The 20,425-nt window shown below is 49.0% G+C and overlaps 7 protein-coding genes across 7 annotated transcripts; 4 read left to right on the forward strand and 3 right to left on the reverse strand.

Moving 5' to 3' along the window:
• Window positions 1–1,411: 1,411 nt before the first annotated feature.
• On the reverse strand, window positions 1,412–4,192 carry LTR64_000100 (uncharacterized protein; the record flags this gene model as incomplete). The annotated part of the gene is made up of 3 exons (XM_064894486.1): window positions 1,412–3,683; window positions 3,731–3,878; window positions 4,015–4,192. 3 exons carry the CDS (start codon window positions 4,190–4,192, stop codon window positions 1,412–1,414), a joined length of 2,598 nt encoding a protein of 865 aa, XP_064757173.1.
• A 1,070-nt stretch (window positions 4,193–5,262) lies between these two features.
• LTR64_000101 (uncharacterized protein) lies at window positions 5,263–7,806 on the forward strand (the record flags this gene model as incomplete). Its single annotated transcript, XM_064894487.1, has 1 exon — window positions 5,263–7,806. The coding sequence occupies one exon, from the start codon at window positions 5,263–5,265 to the stop codon at window positions 7,804–7,806; it is 2,544 nt and encodes an 847-aa protein (XP_064757174.1).
• Window positions 7,807–8,324: 518 nt separating this feature from the next.
• On the forward strand, window positions 8,325–10,349 carry LTR64_000102 (uncharacterized protein; the record flags this gene model as incomplete). Its single annotated transcript, XM_064894488.1, has 1 exon — window positions 8,325–10,349. The coding sequence occupies one exon, from the start codon at window positions 8,325–8,327 to the stop codon at window positions 10,347–10,349; it is 2,025 nt and encodes a 674-aa protein (XP_064757175.1).
• Window positions 10,350–13,362: 3,013 nt separating this feature from the next.
• Window positions 13,363–14,702, reverse strand: URA6_1 (bifunctional uridylate/adenylate kinase; the record flags this gene model as incomplete). Its single annotated transcript, XM_064894489.1, has 4 exons — window positions 13,363–14,067; window positions 14,111–14,296; window positions 14,342–14,622; window positions 14,669–14,702. 4 exons carry the CDS (start codon window positions 14,700–14,702, stop codon window positions 13,363–13,365), a joined length of 1,206 nt encoding a protein of 401 aa, XP_064757176.1.
• A 397-nt stretch (window positions 14,703–15,099) lies between these two features.
• LTR64_000104 (uncharacterized protein) lies at window positions 15,100–15,948 on the forward strand (the record flags this gene model as incomplete). The annotated part of the gene is made up of 1 exon (XM_064894490.1): window positions 15,100–15,948. The coding sequence occupies one exon, from the start codon at window positions 15,100–15,102 to the stop codon at window positions 15,946–15,948; it is 849 nt and encodes a 282-aa protein (XP_064757177.1).
• Window positions 15,949–16,806: 858 nt separating this feature from the next.
• On the forward strand, window positions 16,807–17,742 carry LTR64_000105 (uncharacterized protein; the record flags this gene model as incomplete). Its single annotated transcript, XM_064894491.1, has 3 exons — window positions 16,807–17,071; window positions 17,124–17,198; window positions 17,252–17,742. The coding sequence occupies 3 exons, from the start codon at window positions 16,807–16,809 to the stop codon at window positions 17,740–17,742; spliced, it is 831 nt and encodes a 276-aa protein (XP_064757178.1).
• Window positions 17,743–17,863: 121 nt separating this feature from the next.
• Window positions 17,864–19,363, reverse strand: LTR64_000106 (uncharacterized protein; the record flags this gene model as incomplete). The annotated part of the gene is made up of 1 exon (XM_064894492.1): window positions 17,864–19,363. The coding sequence occupies one exon, from the start codon at window positions 19,361–19,363 to the stop codon at window positions 17,864–17,866; it is 1,500 nt and encodes a 499-aa protein (XP_064757179.1).
• Window positions 19,364–20,425: the final 1,062 nt, after the last annotated feature.

Genomic DNA, 20,425 nt, shown 5'->3' on the forward strand with positions numbered 1-20,425 from the left:
CTAGCCGTTTCTGACATCTCAAAACATCAGGATAATCTGCACCACGTGATTTCTCGTAATCGCTCGCTGCACGTCTGCAGGCAAAGCATCAGTAAAGTCTCCCTTCATGTAGAGCGTGCATGCGAGATACCAGACGCTGCGCACAGTGTCGATCGCTGATCAAATGCCGCAAACTCATATTTCACGTAAGTCGATCGAATTTCCACAGTTCGGAGGCAAAAATGTTCTTCTAGCGCTTCTGCTTCAAAGATGCAGGACTGAGGTAGCAGCGGATCTGTGACTATCAAAACGATCGCCTTGAATTATGACAGAATCATGTGCTGCCACTGATCCGTAGATTCTGCGTGAATCGACGTTGGTATTCGGTGCTGGCAGGATGCCTGCGCTAGCCCAGAAGCTAGACAAAGCAACGAGAATGAGTCCCAGCCGCATTGAAGCCTCACTCGCGAATTCGAAACCGAACAGTGTGAGCTCGGTGCAGAATCCAAAACACACAACCGCGATGATTGCATGCCAAAATAAAATATGAGGAATCGACGGCTGAAAGGAGCAGACAAGACCCCATGCGGCGCTTCGGTCGTTGTCGTCCAACATCCATGCACTTCGTTTTTTCGGTAATCTCGGCGTAATCGAAGCCGCGTATCCAGTTTTGTCGCATTCATGCCAGCCGATTGCTTGTGAGATGCATGATTCGGGGCAAACGTGCAACAGGCACATGAATTCGGATTCGTGAACAGGAGGTCGGAAGTCACAAAGTGGACGCATGAGGTCTGGGAGATACTCGTAGTCTAGGTTGTCTTCTGGTATTCGTTCACTGGTTTCCTCACTGTGCACCTTCCCATTGTCGTACTTAATCAATTTCGTGAAGGCAAATGTTTTTAAGTGATAAACGGAAAACCAATATCGGTAAAATCCACGGAGCTGCCGGTAAGCTGTGACCATGGAACCTACGACGTCGCCGTCGTTCATCTGATAATTGAACTCAAGCTGTTTGACCGATAGCGAGTGCTTTTTGCGTCCTTGTGTAGCGAAAACCAATCGTAAGGCCGTCATCTCATGTTCCCTTTGCTCACACTTTAGCAAATCGTTAGCTTTTTCTGTATTGGTCGTGTTGGGATCGCCCCTGTGGTGGGTGATTGATTTCGTAGTGCTGTCCGAGGTTCTCGAGAAGTCTTGCTTGTTCCCATTGCTGCGGTTAGTTGTGAAGATAGCATGATCACCCGATGACTGACTTGACGCTGGGTTTAAAAATACTAACGGGAACATCAGAACCCCGAGAGACCTGAGGGCCCAGGTGCTCGGCTGCCACCACGAGCTGCTTGAAGACATCAACAAGCTCGTCCTAAGTCCTCTGTGGCGCATCTGATTTTGCAAACATGCATGGTCTGTACTGGGTGAGGAACATCTAATCTCAAGCAATCGTTTCAGTCTTCGCCCATCTTCGGCAGGCACGTCTTGATGGTATCTTCGGCCACAATGCTGCGATCGTCAGTGGGACATTGCAAGAACACAGGCGCACGAAGCGACGACAAGGACTTACGCATATCCACGAAATTCGAATGTCACTTGGATGAAGTGGAGTCTTGGGTAGTGGCAGCGGCCACCAGCCCCATTCAATTTCTGAATGCCGTGATACGAAATTGGCGCATCGCTCATACCAGTTCGCTTGATCAGTAGTTTTAAAAGAAACACTGTCTTTTGAAAACGTCATTAGAACGCGGCCCAATGTACAGAATTGAGGACGAAGTGTGTGGAAGTTGGCCCGATCCACGAGTGAATGAAATGGCTGCCCTTTAAGCAGGAAATACTCCATTTTGCCGACAAGGTCGTCGTCCCGAATGATTTCTGACACTGCATCATGTAATGAAGATTCCTGATCCTCAGCCCCTTCTCCCGCTGTGTGATCATTCGGATTTCCGTGTCGCTTCTCGTTGGTAGACTGGGCTTGTTCATTATCAAGCTGAGAATCATACTCGATGTTACCGAAACCCGCATTCTTCATCAGCCATAAGTTTAAGTCCTCCCTGGACATGGATGTCTTTTCCCTCGTCGCATTCTCGTCTTCGTCGTCCACGTAGAGTGGTGTCTGATTTCTGATATGACGGACGATATTTGTTGCTATTCGCTCACGGTAGAAACGACTTCTAAACAAAGTCGAAGCTGCGTGTTCAAGCCTTGTTATCGCCGCTTGCCGTAGATCGAGGAAATAGTACTTCAGAAGTTCCGTAATGTCCTCGCGCAAAGACGAGTCAAGTAAACTCGAGTCCTGAAAGTCCAGAAACATAAGTCGACACGACTCAGCGAACAATTCATCTTCGCATAGAAGCTGTAGCAACAAAACTTCGGCTTTCCGAACCGCCGGTGAAAAGGGAAGACCGAGACGAGATTGTATGTCATCCTGACTTCTAATGACCCGCTGAATGCTACGAACAGATGTTTCTCGGTCTGACATTGCACTTTCTTCATCATCTGCCATTTCCACATTGGCATGGACGATGGAATCTGTCGCAAATGACATCGCCTTTATCGTGCCGGCAGGCTCGGCGCTGTTGTAGCCCGAGTCAGAAAATATATCGTAGTTGCTCACCCGTTCTTCAAAAGCATTCCTTGCCGTATCGGTTATGCCCTCGTTGTCTGAACGCTCTACGGAATCTGTGAGCTGAAGCCATTTCTGGGTTGAATATTGAACCAATCGATGCATAGTGAACAGATTGTCGCTCGCACCACTGTTGATCAAACTATAAGCTTTTAAAATGGAGATATCGTCCTCAAAGGTGGACTGGAAGCTGTCTTGATTGCCTGGCGGCTTCCACGAGCTGTGAATGCCTATGGAGTATCGGCCTACTAGCAGGTCTTCGGGAATGGTCTGACGATCGAAGAGGCTCATAAGGGCCAGGAGCCTTGCCGCAGATGGCTGGGCGGTCTGGATATGTTGGAATGAGATGTGCCAAGTGGTTAGTATGGATTTAGAAGACTTCTCATCTCGCCGTGCGCCTCGAATACCTTGTACGGCCAGCAGCCTATCACGATAAGTATCAGTCGATCTAAGCTTTTGTAGGTAGCTAGCGACGTCCATACGTGGAGCACGTTGAAGAATATACGCTGCTGATTGAGAAACAGCTAGCGGTATGCAGTCCAACTCTCGCACCAAGCATATATGATCATCTTCGATTGTGCCGTTCTTATCGTGTCCCAGCTTCTTTGAGAGAAGACTGGCAGCCTCTTCAACTGTCATTGACGTCAATTCGAGGATGTCCTGGGAATAGTCAACAAGACCCTCTGCAATACGGCGGTTACGGGAGGTGATAAGAATCGACCCATTAGGTGATACTGGAAGATAGGTTGACAACGATCGGTTTGTCGAGCCGGCTTGGGCTGACAATGAAGAGATTGCTATCTGGGTATCAGTTCTAGGGGCTGACAGACCAAATATAACATCCGAATCGTCAGCGTTGTCTAGCACCATGGTCCAACGACCGTTGTGCTCGTTTGAGAGCCACCGCTGAACCATGCTCAGAATGTCGGCCTGGGGATTGTCCCACCCCGTCAGCTGGAGGGTGGCAGCGATGTCCTTGTATCCTTCTTGAAAACGCTCCGCACTGCTGGCGTGGACCCAGAATATCCACATGTTAGGATCGGCGTCTCGACATCGGTAGGCATGTTCGATGGCGATCTGTGTTTTTCTTGCCTGCAGTTCAGTACATTACTCGGACTCGACAAAGAGACCTACCCAACTCCTCCCAGTCCGACTATAGCGACGCGCGCAGCTGGGTGAGACCAGCGTTCTGCAATGTCTTTGAGAATGTTGCGCTCGACGAAATCGCGAACGTCACGACGGAAAGGTATGACGATGGTAGGGCGTAGTAAGAACTGCGAACCTGCGCAAAGCATATGGTGTCAGTGAACTTGTCGGCGACCTGAATTAGATACTCAAGCAGGGTCGGACGTAGTTCGAACGTCTGGCTTCTCTTCCCTGTCTCGATCATCCCCTATGAAATCCGCAGTGTCGTTTACCTTGCGCAGTATGATTGGCGTAATATTGGGGGTAGACATTCACATCCCCGAGATGAGCTGTCGCCTGCTCAGTGAGATAGACATCAGAGTATCGATAGCCAGTTGCTCCATTGGCGCTGGGACGACGTGTGGCTGCTCTGGAGGTCGTGGTGATATCTTGTGCCGACTCGTGTGTCATAATTGCACAAAGCTCTTGCACACGGTGTTCTCCCAACCTGATCTCTCCGACACCATGTCAACTTGAGTCAAGTGTGATAGCACGATAAGGGAAGCTGTCGGAGCTATCACTTGCATGTAAGATGAAGGACGAGATGCAGGCTGTTGACAAGAAAGCTACCACATCAGCACAGCATGCAAGGCAGCGGGTCATAATCATTGGCACCAGGCTGACTACGATGCTCAAGGAGGGCATCGAAGTGCGGCTTTAAATGCGAGACTGCTAGCAAAGGCCCACGCAGCATCATGGCGAAAGTGGCAGATACAATGACAACTCATTCGTTACTAGTCGTAGCCAAGGAAGAGGATAGCAAGGAGCGATGAGCGATGAGCGCTTTGCGACCGGGGCTGATCTCAATAACGCGGCCGCACGTGGACGACCGATGTATCAGATGTCCTCTAAAAATGCCGCCGCTAGGAGTAGCTTAGCGGTCATACTAGCATTCAACGGAAAGTTTTCTGCATAACCTTCACAAGCCTGCAGCTACAGATATAAGCATCGTTCACTTTAACCTTCGTTGCGACATGGACTTGCAGCAGACAGCTTTAAAAGTCTTTCGGTCGTGTTTCGCTGATAGGCTTCCCACAGTTCGCTGGAAGAAGTGCTTGTCTCAGTTCTAAATGGGCTTCCCACGGCGGCGCATCTGGAAGCTAGTATGGTCGGCGGTACTGTTTGACAGCTCAAGATCATGCTCATCGTTCAATTCTTCAACAACGGCATAATGCCTTCCATACTGACAGCTGCCTCTTGTCCTGGGAAATGTTAACTTCACCAGCTGCCTGAAACAGCCTGGTCAGACGTGTCGATCGTGCGGATCGTGATGTCAATCATCACCTCTTCAGGCCTCTGATGAGCAGTCTCGCGCAGCACAATAAGCTTCATGAGCATCCCATTTGCAGTGTCGATGTTGCTCCTCGTAGATACACTGAGTATCATCAGACTTGCACGGATATACAGGCCCAGGAATATACAACATGGTAAAAGTCTTCTAGCACCCTCGTCCTCACTGCTTGTACAACTTCGTGCTAGATATGCGGCCAATCAATCGCAGGCTCTGGCTAGCTAGCTTTATTGCCTTGACCACAGCGCAGATCACCAACGTCTCTAGCAGCAAAGCCACGGTCGACTACGCTCAATACGTCAACCCTCTGATAGGTTCAGAAGGGCCTATACCCGGTCAGGCATTTGGAGGAGGCGACATCTTTGTTGGTGCTGCTGTACCCTTTGGAGTGGTGAAGCTCGGTATCGATACTTACGAGACCAACCTGAGCTTAGCCACAATCAATGGAGGCTATACACCTCAAGGTCTTGTCACTGGTGTGTCCATGATGCACGAAAGCGGCACTGGAGGGCCTCCGAAATACGGGATTGTGCATCAGATGCCTCTTACCACAATTCAGTCTCCTGTGAATATTCTGGACAATACAACCTACTGGCAAAGGCGCGTCACTGAGACTGCACGTGTTGGATACTACAGCACGAGTCTTGAGAACGGCATCACTATCTCGTTGTCAGCTGCTCGTCACAGTGGCATCATCCAGTACAGCTTCCCACCCGGCGAGGCACATGTTTTGGTCGATGTCTCTCACTACCTTCCTGCTCTCGGCTTCGGTCAATATACCTCACAAACATTTCTTGGCGGTCAAATCGAGCTGCAACAAGGTGGCAAGCAGTATACAGGTTATGGTCAATACGGAGGAGGCTTTGGCGAATGTGCACCCATGCGTGTTTACTTTTGCGGTGAATTTGAACATGTGCCTAATCAGGCTCAGACCTGGACAGCCAGAAACACAGATCCGTACCAGCGACAGCATGTATTCTCCAACGAGCCCTACGGAATGCCTATTTTCGGAAACACGACTCAAGAATCTGGCTTTCTTCTCGATCGGGTAGGAGCAGTTTTTAGCTGGGCTAACTCATCTTCGGCCACAACTGTGACCTCCAAGGTTGGAATATCCTTTATCTCGGCAGAGAAAGCATGCATGTTCAAGGATTCCGAGATTTCATCGTGGAATGTCAATGATACTGTTCAGGCTACCGTGGATGAATGGAATCAGAATGTCTTCAGCAAGATCCAAGTACCAACCGATTCGTCACACAACGAGACCAACCTCATTCTGTTATACTCGAGCTTGTACTTCATGCACCTCATGCCATCGGACCGCACTGGTGAAAATCCACTGTGGGTATCCAGTGAGCCATCTTTCGATGACATTTACACTGCTTGGGACATCTTCAGATGCACGGTCACCCTATACCAATTACTACAACCAGACTATTATGAAGGCATGATACGTTCCCTGATTGATATATGGAGGCACGAAGGCTACATGCCTGATGGCCGAAGCGGCAACTACAACGGCTTGACGCAAGGAGGTTCAAATGCAGATAACATTCTAGCTGATGCCTATGTCCGAGGTGTGAGAGGTGGTATCGACTGGGGCGCAGGATGGCTCGCGATGGTAAAAGATGCTGAAGTCGTGCCATACAACACTTTCAGCCCGCTCGACATGACTGGCAGCGTCAAAGAAGGACGTGGTGCGCTCTATGACTGGATTCCACTCGGCTTTTTATCTCAAAATCGCAGTGCTCGCTCCCTGTCAAGGAGTGTCGAGTATGCTGCTAACGATTTTGCCCTCTACCAGGTTGCGCTTGGTGAGGCACCAGACCAAGCTCAAAAATACCTGAATCGCTCAGCTCAATGGCAGAACAATTGGTCGCATAATGTTACCAGCGTCAACACTACTCCTATATTCACTGGCTTTCTCGCACCTCGTCTATCAGACGGCACATTCAATCTCTCGGGATACAATCCAGCACTTTGCGGGGAGTGTGAATGGGATTCAATTTCGTACGAAGGCACTCCATTTGAATACTCGTTCGCAGTGCCACATGACCTTGACACATTGATCGACTTCATGGGTGGCGCTGCTGGTTTTGAGCAGCGCCTCGACTACATCTTTCAGCCAAATACATCTCAGCAAAACCTAGGGGCCAATGGAGCCGGCATCACCACGATCATGAACATCGGCAACGAACCTGATTTTGCGACACCATACCTCTACAACTACCTTGGTAAACAACATAAGTCGGTTCAGCGCTCTCGAGCTATGGCGAATCAGTACTTTCACAATGCCAATTATGGTGTACCAGGAAACAGCGACGCAGGAGCCCTGAATAGCTGGCTCGTCTGGCAAATGCTCGGCTTGTATCCTATCGTTACGCAGCCGATATTCTTGCTTGAAAGTCCCTGGTTCAACGACATCAACATGACCATTAACAATAACGCAACATTACGCATAACCGCACACAATCTTGACAACGCGAACAGTTATTATGTACAGTCAGTGCAATTCAACGGACAGCCATGGACGCAGAACTGGTTCAAGCATAGCGATATTATGATGAATGGGGGTACTATTGAGTTTTTTATGGGCTCGAATCAGACACAATGGGAGACTGGACCAGTACCACCAAGTCCTGGGCACGCTGGAATACCAAACCCAATAGGCGCCTATAGCATGGCTGAAACGATTGGGTTGAAGAGGCTGAAGAAAAGAGATCTCGTATTTTGAGTGAACACCGCGTGTACTCTGTGTTGAATAGATCTCTCCTAGCCTCTGATGAACACTTTTAGTGAATGAGCTTGAGCATAAGAAACTTCAATAAGCATTTCGAGCTTCCTGCCAATTTTCGAGTAACGCAGCTGCAGTGTCGCGGTAATGGACATCGTTTACTTGGATGAAAAGGTCGCAAATGTCTCGTTGGAAAGCGACAACGAGCAGGTCCCTGCTCAACGGTACCATTACGTGGTCGAAGCACGCTTTGCGGATTTGAGATGGATCTAGAAGCGGCTGGCGCGCACTAACAACCACTACTTCAGCGTTTTCCCCTTTTCGATAGAGCTTAACAGGGATAGACTTCAGCACAACTGTGCACGTCGCGGACAACTGTTTGACCTTCGATCAATCAATATGAAGCTCAAATATTCGCAAGCAGTTGTTGGCCTGACAGTCGACGCCATTCCACCGGCATCGAATTGTCGGTGCCTCTTGTCGCCTTGAGGTTTCAGTACATTAAGCACAACATCACAATGAAGGACATTGATGATACAGCTGTGACTACAGTTGAGCTACAGGATCTCCCTTCGAATGCCGAGAGACACGAGGAAACACACCTCATACAACCAGATATCGAGGCATGGCCCAAAGAACCTCTTCCCATAGAAGGAGACCGCATTTCTAGACTTGTCAACAAGCTTATCGATGCAGCTTTGTTGACTATTTCAGCTGCCCTAGTCATCAAAGCAGGTCTTGTTATCCTTGCTTGGCGACCGAATGTGCCCGTATATGTCCCAGGTACTCCTCCATTAGCCAGGACAGTTGCATTGGCAAATTTGTACAATCTCAATGCTCAATTGATTACTCTGTTCACTATCATATTCGTCACGACAATCTCGACCTTACTACGGAGATACGCATTGTGGAAGGCTCAAAAGGGCTCGTACATCTCTGAGCTCGAACAGCTTCAAGGCAGTATGTCGGTCACAAGCACACTGACACTCATCTGGTCTTTGAGGTCATGGTCGACCACGTCAGTCGGTCTTGTCGTTATTTGGACCTTTTACTACCTTGGCAGTCAGGCGAATAAAAGAGAACTGATGCCTGTAAATTCCGAGTCCTTCCACTCTATACCGCTCGGCTTCATGGGCCCGAATTACCCATCCTGGTTTGCCGGCTACACTGGACAATATCAGACAGGTACTGCTCTCAAGAGTGCCGATGTAGGCTTTGCATCAGCAGTACAGTTCTCTCAGGCCTTGGTTTCACGACCTGGAATGGATATCAACGGCAATGCTTTGGTGCCAGACATCAATAGCATACTTCAAGCTCGTCCCGACGCCATATACGATTCAAGATTGCCCAAGTACTACGGATGGCTGAGTGTGGGCAATCAGACCGAAGCAAAGATGAACCAGCATTATGCATCCTACACAGGTCAATTTCCAGCCATCTACGCAACATCGTCTCGTAACATTGAAGACGCAACCCGGTGGCAGATGCTTGGCGACTACAATTACACCACTAGCTATTTCAACATCAACTGCAGCATTGCTACTTTCTCCACCTACGAAACCTTTGTCAATGGCACACTCGATAGCACCAGAATTAGTCTCAACATGACCCCAGCCTCTACCACAGCCCTCAAAGACATTCACGGCAACACGATACGATCTTTCGACTATTGGGTCAGATGGAGTACTTTAGATGGCGATTACCGCGTCTCGACCAACGGCAGTGCTCACTCAGTATGCAACATTAGCAGTACCCTGCTTGACGTGCGAGTCAACTGCCTCGCAACAGGCTGCACCCCTCTTGCGGTACGATACCACAATTGGTCATCAAAAGAGGTTGCCACAAACTACTCGACATTCTTCGACAACGACGAGTATGCAGGACTATTCCTCGATCGCTTCGTGTCACAAGACAGCGTCGTCGCTCAAGCAACGACCCTAAGCTACCTACAAAACTACAACACCGACTTAGCTTCCGACCTTCTCCTCAACGTAACGACCCAGAACCTCAACCCAGAACTAAGAACCCTGCTCAACACCTACTACACAGCCACACAACAAATCGTCAGTCCAACGGCCGCACTCCAACCCGTCATTTTCGACCCAATTAACGGCCTCGACCCTACCATGACCTGGACCAACACCACCCTCACAGGCGCCCAATTCTACCCGCACTACGCCCTCTCCTACCTCTGGCTCGCCCTCGACTTCGTCTCCAGCATAATCCTGTTCCTCGCGGCCGTAGCCTCCGTCTGGCTCCGACAAAAGATCCTAGTCCCTGATATCTTCGGCTACGTGTCCAGTCTGACGAGGGATAACGTCTATTTGCAGAATGTGCTGCCTGATAATGGGTCAGGGCTAACGGGGATAGAGCGGGCGAGGATTATGAAGAACGTGAAGGTGAAGATCGGAGATGTTAGTGGAGATGATAGCGATGTCGCGAGGATCGGGATGACGGTGGTGAGGGTGGGGGATAGTGATTTTGAGGCGTCGCCGGAAGTGACTACGGCGGGACCGTTGAGGGAGAATATGCAGATTGTGTGAGTTGGTGGAGTGATTTAGGAATTTGAGCTATGTAGTGAGAAATCGTTCTTCGTCCTTGCCAATTGCCACGAAAAGCTCCGTTCAGTTCTAAACGCCGCTGAAATAGCAAGCCAGCACCGACAAAAGAGACTGACTGCATCGAGACAATTGGCCAAGCCACGAATGCATCTTCATCGTATGAGCCTCTCCATTCGTTCGTAGTCCTTCCATCACCTTCACAAAGAGCTCTGGAGCTAGAACGACGTTCTTGACCGCTTGCAGAAGCGCTGTGGCGTGCGAATCTCCATGATCCTTCCAGGCTTGTCGAATAGGAGTCGAACTGACAGTTTGACGTTCCTGAGGAGTTGAACTAAATCACATCTCGCCAGCACCTCTTCTCTCCACGTGACAGACTTGAACACCCTGCATCACCTGTAAAGCATCTCCGTACATGCGGTCATACAGGAGATCTGGACTGCTAGATGTGTTACCCATGACAGTGTCAGTGGCTTTGCAGTGGACACAAATGTTGAGCATTGACAGTACCTTCGGTTGCTGCATCGCTGCCTAGTCTAAGCAGCTTGATTTCGTTCTTGATACGCTGACTCAGAGCTCTTTTCGTCGACGTCTAGAGGTCTCCAGGGGCAACAGTCGTCTAATTTTCGTAATACCACCGTTCCACCTAACTGAGTGGCAAAAACAGATGTCTTGCCTGCATCGCATACCACTGCGTCTTTGCGCTGGTCAGGACCATATCTTGGCATTGTGGCGATACCATCGGCATGGTCATCTCCCATCGAGTTCACAAACCTGAGCTCGAACCCGTCATTGACAGCGTCGTTCGCCAAGCGTTCTACTAACCGTGCAAGGGAGCTAGACTCGCCGCCTCCAAAATGACCAGAACCGATCGTTGGAATGTACTTGCCAGAGGCGTGCACTCCTCTCTTAACTCAGCAAGAGGTCGGCAAATTTGAGCTTGTAATTTATGGTTTCGTCTTCTGGAGGATGGATAAATGCAGCAATTACATTGAAGTCATTGCCATTTCTTGGATGGCGGCGTTCACTAAGGCCATATGACCCTGATGAGGCGGATTGAAGCTGCCTATATACAGAAGAATTCGATTGACTCGATCTGAGTAAAGGTATGGAGGTGTTTGAGAGGAAGAGTCTGCCTCAAGCATTTCAGGCGGGAACACTGACCCATTGTAATAGGGCAGCGCTGCACGTATATATGGCAATAAGGACTTCCTGGTCGCAATTTCGTGAAGCGTAAGACATGCAATACTGGGCGTTGCGGGCTATTCTGATTGCAAGTGGTATGGTAGGGAACTGGCAGATCCACTGCTGTAAGCTAGATACACACCTTTTGTTGCATACGCTTGTTTGCCAGTACCGTTTACCTCAGTATGCGTCTAAGAACTTGTGACTTACCAGTGACGCAGCATGTCATCCTGTCAATCTTGATCCTCCCGGAAGTGATTCTTGCTCATCGTACTAGGACACGCAGCCATCAAGGCTATATTTGTGGTCTCGAAGGACATCTCTTGCTCGTCCTCTCGAGCTTGCCGTTTGACATACCCATCCGCTCTTGTTCGGATTCTGCAACTTGGGTTGATTCAGCCAGACGACTTACAGGAAACCACTGGTCATCAAAAGTGCGGTTCTAGAGCAATCCGATGGTGAATTCGCGAGTCGACTTGTATCTAGACATGGTTGCTCAATGATCAGGAACGATTCGCAATATTGCACTCCGTGTCGGCTAGCAGCCGTCACCAGTGAAAGAAGCAGCTCTTCGTTTGAAGCCTGTGGTCAGTTATTGCTGACATGGCACTCGATCGTTCTGAGCACGTCACATCCAAAAAATATCAAACAGTTTCTTAGAAACGAGATCGCCTTGAACAATTGCACTGCTACTGCATGCAATATAGCAAGATTGCTCCTAGTCAAGGTCGGAATGATTGTGCTCGCCATACCTACTTCTTCAAGAGACCACTTCATGGCCATTGGACAGCAGTTGCAGATGGATAAATTAGTTACACTCCTTCACCAAAATGTTGTCTCATGAAGCCACAGCGTGATCTCGTAATCAACAACACACAAAACTCATCGGATGGCTTTTCTGCTGTGTCGGCAACCGGTGCCTTCGTCCACGTTCCCGCGAAGATGGCCATCTCCTTTATCTAGTGTAGAAATCAGAATACTACGAGCAGACGCAATTGAGGCTTACTGAGTTGAACAGCAGTCGAACACAGCATTGGGTTGTGCAGTGTCACTAACATCGAATCAAACGGCGTGGTAGTACAATAACTACTGCGCACAATGACCATCCCTCAAATGCGTTGCGCTTTGTTCCAACAACTTCATTATACAGGCCGCTGATCACCTCTTCCAATTAGAAGCATAACGCGACCCATTGACGATGGGATCTCCACTCAAGCACGGTATTCTCGAAGTCGAGCGCAAGTTCTCTAACCTGCGCGTCTACCCTCTTCTGCAAAATGGAGGAAAACCACAATTTCAAAGCCTGATACATGTCGGCCGCAACAAATTCACCGATACGTACTTCGATTCGAAAGATCAATTGTGTCGAGCAGGAATATGGATACGGAACAGGAGCGGGAAGTGGGAAGCGAAAATTCGACAGGCAGGTGACTACAACAGTTCCCAATTCAAAGAGTTGCAAGACGTGGAAGAGATTAGAAGTCATATCACTTCAGTCACGGGGCTATCACAATCACCTCCAGCCGACTTTGGTCTGTCCAAGATGGCTCAGATTACTACACATCGCGAAAGCTGGTTAGCGGACGATCGTTTTAAGATTGTGCTTGATTGTACAGACTTTGGTCATGTTGTTGGCGAAGTTGAGCTGGAATCGACTATGGCCACGAGGAATAATATCAACATAAAAGAGACCTGCAAAGAGATGGACTCTGAGATCTTGTCATTCATGCAGCGCTATTCGTGGGCCTTCGACACAAGCCCTCCTGTAGGTAAGTTGACCGCCTATTTTGCTCGACAGCAATTGCGAAATGCCTCATAACAGAGCAGCTGTCTTCGGAGCATGTGGTTCTTCCATTTGCAAGAACTTCAACACAAGATCGACGCGCTCCTGCCTTTCCAAGATCGACCTCTTTAGCAGCATGAAAGATATCCCTTGTGCTTGCAGGATTTCACAAAAGGTGTCATGAACTTCATACACCTCTTTCGAAGATTCCGGGACAACACGAACTAAATCTTCGGCGAACCACTCCATTACTGGCTCACAGAGAATGACCAGGCTTCTTGTCATTCGTTCTCGCAAAACCTTCCACGCATCTGAATCCAACAGAGCTCGACTCTTCTGTTCACTGCCATACTTCATCGCAAACACTACTGGATCAATTCCGAATCGGTCCGACAAAATGAGATCCGCTTTCGTCCTTGCCTCGTTTTCTCTCTCTAGTTGTGTTTCCAGGATTTGCTTCTGCAACTTCATAGCATTCTCTTCGCCTGCTCGAATTTGTTCGGGTTTGACTCCTGATGATAAGACGAGTTCTCGAGCTACTTCAGAGATGATAGCAACACGTCTTTCGGGCTCGTGCTCTTGAAAATGCTTGGCCAAGTCTCCTGTCAAGGTCGTCTTTCCAGTTGCAGAGACACCAATGAGATAGACTGATGTGACATTCCTAAACAGTGATAGCCTGCTCAGCACAGCGAATATCTCGGAATATGATACCTCAATTGGGCGAGTGGTGTCAATCTGGAAAGGTCAGTCTAGTTTATTCTTACAGTGTTGAGCTTACCTTGATCAGCTTCTCCTGAGCTTCGTAGTGCCGCACAATCTCTGGGTTGTTCGTGCAGAACTCAGCATGTCGTCTTTCAAAGACCTCTGCAGTGTCCATCCGGCCGAGCACTTGCCGCTCCAGTACTCGTTGTTTTGCAAGTTCTTCTGGACAGTCCATGAAGAAGACGTGGCTGGGAGTACCAAACTCCAGTACATTAGCTATATCACCGCTATGCATGTGTGTACTTACTTTACTATCGAAGAGTGCGATCTGATCAGCTCGTCGAGGAAACCCATCAAGGATAACAGCATGATAGCCTTTATTCTTGAAAGCTCGTAGGAGTCGCTCCATTATCTCTGCTAACTTCTCCACAGGTACCAGCTTCGTTTGTTGTACACAGTCTGCGATTGCTGTGTCTCCAGAATGAGTCTTGACATATCTTCGGAGCTCATCACCGACAGACAAGTGTGCCCAGCCCAACTCTGGCGCTACTTTGGAGCAGAGATTACCCTTGCCTGCTCCAGGACAACCTAGAAGCGATTAATGTTGGTAAGTCATGTTCAGTGTGAAGCTTACCGATCACGTAGACGAGATTCGGGATGGTGGCCATGCTCTTGTATCTGCACTTTGGGAAAGAATTGAGAAAGGATGAATACGGGCTTGAGGGCAAGGTTTTATATTATCTCTTCCAACAGTTTGTGTTCTAGCACAATCTTCAAGAGCAGGTTTGCCTAACTTTGGCACAAAGACAGACGTCTTGCACACACCTTCACACTTCATTGATCAGAATGATTGACAAGCAAATATCTTGGAAATCGTGTTCCAGCAAGCGTCCCGATGGCAGCATGCCTGTCGCATGCAGTTTATTAAGATGTGAGTGCTTGCGCGCTGCCACTCGCCACAAACAGATCATGCTTGCTACCTTACTCCCACGTCCATAAATGAACATCCTCACATCGGCTTCGTTGTCTTTTTGAACATATAGCAGGTTCCTAACCTCAGACAAGATGTTGTTAGCCTGGTTAGTGTTTACCGTAGTCGTTGCTTTTCTCATTCGAAAGACCTTCTCAACAAAAAAACGCCGTCCTGTCTCTGTCAACTATCACTTCTCTCGACAATGCAACAAATCATGCGGCTTCTGCTTCCACACTGCCTTAACATCCGACAAAGCAGGCCTCAACGATGCAAAGAAAGGTCTTCGTCTCCTCAAGGAAGCTGGCATGCGAAAGCTCAACTTTGCGGGCGGTGAGCTATTTCTGCATCCAAACTTCCTCGGGAGCCTCGTCGACTACTGCAAGGAAGAACTTCGATTGGAGTCTGTGTCGATCGTCACGAATGGCAGTCTTGTGCGGGAAGAGTGGTTGAAGAAGCACGCACGAAACATCGACATTCTAGCAGTGTCCTGCGACTCCTTCAACGAGCAGAGAAACATCGAAATTGGTCGTGGTGCTGGCGATCAAGTCACCTTACTGTATAAGATCGCGGAATGGTGTCAAAATCTGGGCATCATGTTCAAACTCAACACGGTTGTCTGCCGCTTGAATATGTACGAGGACATGAACGAACACATTACTCGATTGCAGCCTTTTCGATGGAAGTGCTTCCAGGTACTTATGGTCGCTGGCGAGAACGATTCAGACAAGACACTGAGAGATGTGCGGAAGTTTATGATCTCCGACGAGGAATACGAGACTTTCTGCCAGAGACACAATCATCAATCTTCCTTTGTGGCTGAGCCAAACAATTTGATGGCAAAGTCCTACCTGATCTTGGACGAATACATGCGCTTTCTGGATCGTGATGGTAGGCAGCCTTCTTCCCCTGTTCTGGAGGTAGGTGTCGAAAACGCTGTCTAGTGTCTACTGGGACGAAGAGAGCTTTGAAGAGCGGGGAGGATATTATGAGTGGACACGAGAAGAAACGCAGACTGGTGGATGTGCTGATGAAAGCATGAAATGGTGATATGGACGCGTAGGCCAATATGTAACATATCGCGTGCAGGTTGTGGATGGATTTCTGGGATACTGATAGAAGAAAGTGGTACCGAATGCGTGGACCAGGAAGAGCGTCTCAAACACGCTAGTCCATTCAGGTAACGTTGTCCGCAGCCCAGATGCGGAGCGAGATCCGGGGAAGGTGCGTCACCACGTTGACACTTCCTTCCACAAAGCTACCATTTTTGCAATTGTCCCAGCTTCTCATTCTCCATTTTCAATAAATATCTTTTGTGGCTTGCCTCAAGCACTAGAATCAAGCACTACCAAGCAATGGGTACTGGCGCCTCGTCCAATGAATGCCTGTCTGTATCATCATGCTTGTTGAATGTGGAACTTTACTCGGCCCACGAGCGTTTTCTACCCCTCAAACGCTGGACGAACATCCATCCACTCTTCTGGAGTGCGACCCATGGCAAGTCACCACATCGACATCCTTGACGTTGGACAGTCAATTCGCTTGAAAGGTGCATATACTCCTGTCGATAGTACGATCCAAACAGAATGACATCCACTTGCCTCGGCGATGGTGATATGGCGCCGTGTACGTGGAATAACTGTGACAGCATACATAATATGTCTCTCCTCTTGTTCTTCTTAGAGCAGTCTTGTGTTTTCTGATTCCTACTAACCTTGAATTGTCCCAATTTTGTTCCCACAAGCATAACACTTCAATCTCACTCAACAATTACGATGGCAGCTACAAACGGACACGTTCCGATGACAAAGACAGAAAACGACTATGAAAACAATTCTTTGAGCCGTCAGGTCACAGTTCAATTGTCGTCGGAGCAATATGAGAGGCTCTTCTTTCAGCCTACAGCAGCCAAGGGTGATCTGTCGAAGCGTCTCGGTAATCCAACGTTGCTGGGCCTATTAGGTTTCCTGGTTCCATTCAGCTCGACTATGTTCTGTCTCTGCGGCTTCCAAGGAGCTAACACAACTTCACTCGTCTCTTTGACCGGTATCTGGTACTTCTATGGAGGTTAGCCAACGAACTCAGCTTCTCGCAAGCACCATGCTGACTCAGTGATTAGGCATGTGCATGGTTCTTGCTGGATTGGCAGAATTTATCTTGGGCAATACCTTCCCATTCGTCGTCTTCACGGTTTGTAAGTGCTCGTCTTGTCCGTCGTTGCTCTAGCAACTACTAACCACCTTCAAGACGGTGTGCACTGGGTGCAAGGCGCCTACACCCAAGACCCCTTTCATCCATTAGTTGTGGCGTATGGTGCTTCACCTGAGAACGCCCTCAATCTCGAGTACAACGCAGGCATCGGCCTCTACTACGTCGTCATGGTCCTCGTCTCTTTTGTGTTCTTCCTCGGCTCACTACGTACCAACGTCCCGTTCGTTATCATCTTCGGCTGCCTCCTCTTCCTGTTTGGTCTTTTCGCCGCTGGACAATTCACGGTCGGCCAGAACCCCACGGCAGAGGGTCTTGCATATGCAGCCTATTTGTTCAAGATTGCAGGTGGATTTGGCATGGTTTGCGTCATTATGGGATGGTATCTGGCAATCATCACAGCATGTGCCAGCACAGGAGTGCCGTGCCCGCTGCCAGTGTTCGACCTTAGCACCAAGGTATTCAGAGGCTCCAAGGCTGCTGCCAATGAGCATGCGGGAAGTGTACGAGCATCGGACGTCGCAGCCTAAGAAGTGAATGGCTCAAAATTTTGGTAGATACTCTAGGATGTGTCAGGATAAAAGAACAGCACACCATCCATGATCACGACGATCTGCTACCATGCAATGGAGGATTACGTGTTATATTCAGTCACAATCTGGCTTTTCTCAACCCTTCACTCCCTCTTTCTTGTGTCAGCGCCTCACCCACCTCCTTCGCAACTCTTTTCCCACTTCTGATAGCCCCATCCATATACCCTTTCCACTCATAACTCGTCTCCGTCCCCGCAAAATACATATTTCCAACCCTCTGTCTCAACACTCCCTCATACCTGGTCATATCCCCTCCAGGCCCAAACACAGGCACCGGACATCCACCACTGAATTCATCCTTCACCCACTCATATTCCACGATCGTCAATGGTACTTCAATCTCTACACCCGCCTTATCGCAGAAAGGCCGGAAAACGCGCTCGATATGTCTCTGTACCTTCTCAAAGCGCTCAGTCCGTGCGAGGAGCGACATGTCACGACCGAACTTGCCGACGAGGAAACACGTTAGGGAGAATTGATTGCTTTTGTCGACTGAACTATCGCGTGTCACGGTGATGGGACCGGCGAAGGATTGGAGGAGGCCGCAGAGATTTGCGCGCCGCCACCATGGGGACGAGTAGAGAATGATGATTTTGTTGGTGTAGCCTTGGATTGTGGAGCGGGATAGGGCTTGTTTCGCAGGTGGGAGCGGAGGTGTGAAGGATATGGTCTTGTAGAGGGGCGTGGGGAGGGTGAGGATCAGTTTTCGACAGAGGTAGTGCTTTTGCTGGTTGGAGTTCATGGCTGTTGTGAAGACGTTGGTCATGACAGATGAACCGTTACTATTTGCCGACTGGTCGATCTCGCTCACTTTCTGGTTTAAATGCACGGTGCCTGGTCTCAGCCTCTGTAACAATCCCTTTGATAAGCTCTGAGTCCCATCCACGAATCTTAAATACTGCCCGCCATGCTTCGTATCCATGCGCATTTGTAATAACCCACCACCACTTTTGCAATAATTGAGAAAATGCAATGCTGAGACCTGTTCCGGTTCCAGGCCGAGCATAGCGCGCGTCCATACTGAAGCCGATGCTAACGCTGTTCTGCTTTCGCTATTCCTGATGATCCAATCCCTAAGGCTGAGTCGATCTAAAGTGACGGCTTCTGGCGTTGATCCATTAGCTGACTTGTGGATGTCGATAGTCTGGCATACATCTTCAAAAGCTTGCCGAATCCTCAACATCTCTGATAGGCCATCCGCTTCAGCTAGTGCATCGGCATCTGGCGCCTGGCCGTATGGAAATGTGGATAGACGACCACTGAGGTCTTCCTGAATCACATAGCCAGTTGTGTTTTGAACAACAAGTTCGAGACCAAGATCTTTGGCGAGAGCATAAACCTCAGATTGGTTGGTATCATTGATCCAGGCTGCGCCGACATCTACCACTCTATTAGTGCCGTCATTGCAGGGGTCGACTGACCAGGTCTTCCCGCCGACACGATTGCGTGCTTCGAGGACGACGACGGAGTGGCCAGCCTGTTCGAGTGAATTGGCGGCAGTGAGGCCAGAGAGACCTGCGCCAAGGACGATGACGTCGACGGATGTAACTGTAGTCATACTGCTGATCAGTCAATAAACTCGAGAGACCGACGACAAGAGCATGGAGTCATCGCTGAGCAAAAGCAGAATGGATGCAGAATCTTGTAATAAGGAGATAAGATGTCTTGGAATCTGTATGTGCGGGGAAGCCTGAACATGTTAAGTGCTTCGCGTACGATGCGAATTTACCGTCAAAATAGGATGAGAACGTTCGACGTCCCCGTGCTGGAAAGGGTACACAGAAGAATATAACAACACCAATTCAAAGATTCCTAGAAACACCCCTTGAGGCTTACCCGATTTGCGCTCTCTGCTCCTAGTAGGGTTGCCTTCCTGGGTCCGACTATGCTGGACTCAACATCTGGCTTGTCGACTGTAGATTTTGGTCTTCATAGCGCAGCTGATTCTGCGATTTCACTGTGTGCCGCCATTGCCCTTGTGCGCTGCCCGCTCATAATCTGTCCCGGTAATACTTTGCTGAGGAGTTTATACAAGATTGGGCAACCAAGCCTGCTTGACTTTGAATTCGATGGCATGATAATACAGGGCCAACGCTGGACGTGGACTGCCAGTTGCTGAGTATGGCTCTTCGAAGGTCGATTGCGTGTCTGTCTTTTGCTTGAACGTTTTTGAGACTACATCGAGAAATCCTCCTACATTTTGAGATGGAGTGACAAGGTACGACCAGCTGTGCAAGGCCACGGTAGTGTTCCAAAGTGCCAATTTTCCGTATCAGACCTAGATCTCAACGGTCCCAGTAGTTCGATCTGGATAGTGTGAAAGTGAGGGCTAGCTATTCTTGATGCTATATTCTGACAACGAGTAACTTGATAGATTCAATGACTGCCTAGCCCAAACTACCCCTTCTTTTCTGTGGGCCCCTGATTTGCGGCCATAACCGACCCAGATGGTAATTTATATCTGACTTGTGTTGAGATTTGTCTCGTTTCTGGTCCATACATTGCGTAAGAGCTTTCTCTAGATGTGCACATCCGGAAGTGTTGGAGGAGTTAGCTGATGATTGCCAGCAACCTGGGATGGAATATCAGCAACTGACGAAGGCTACGAGGTACGGAACAT

The sequence above is a fragment of the Lithohypha guttulata genome (assembly GCF_036872675.1).
Source record: "Lithohypha guttulata strain CCFEE 5908 chromosome Unknown scaffold_1, whole genome shotgun sequence".
Classification (NCBI taxonomy): Eukaryota; Fungi; Ascomycota; class Eurotiomycetes; order Chaetothyriales; family Trichomeriaceae; genus Lithohypha; species Lithohypha guttulata.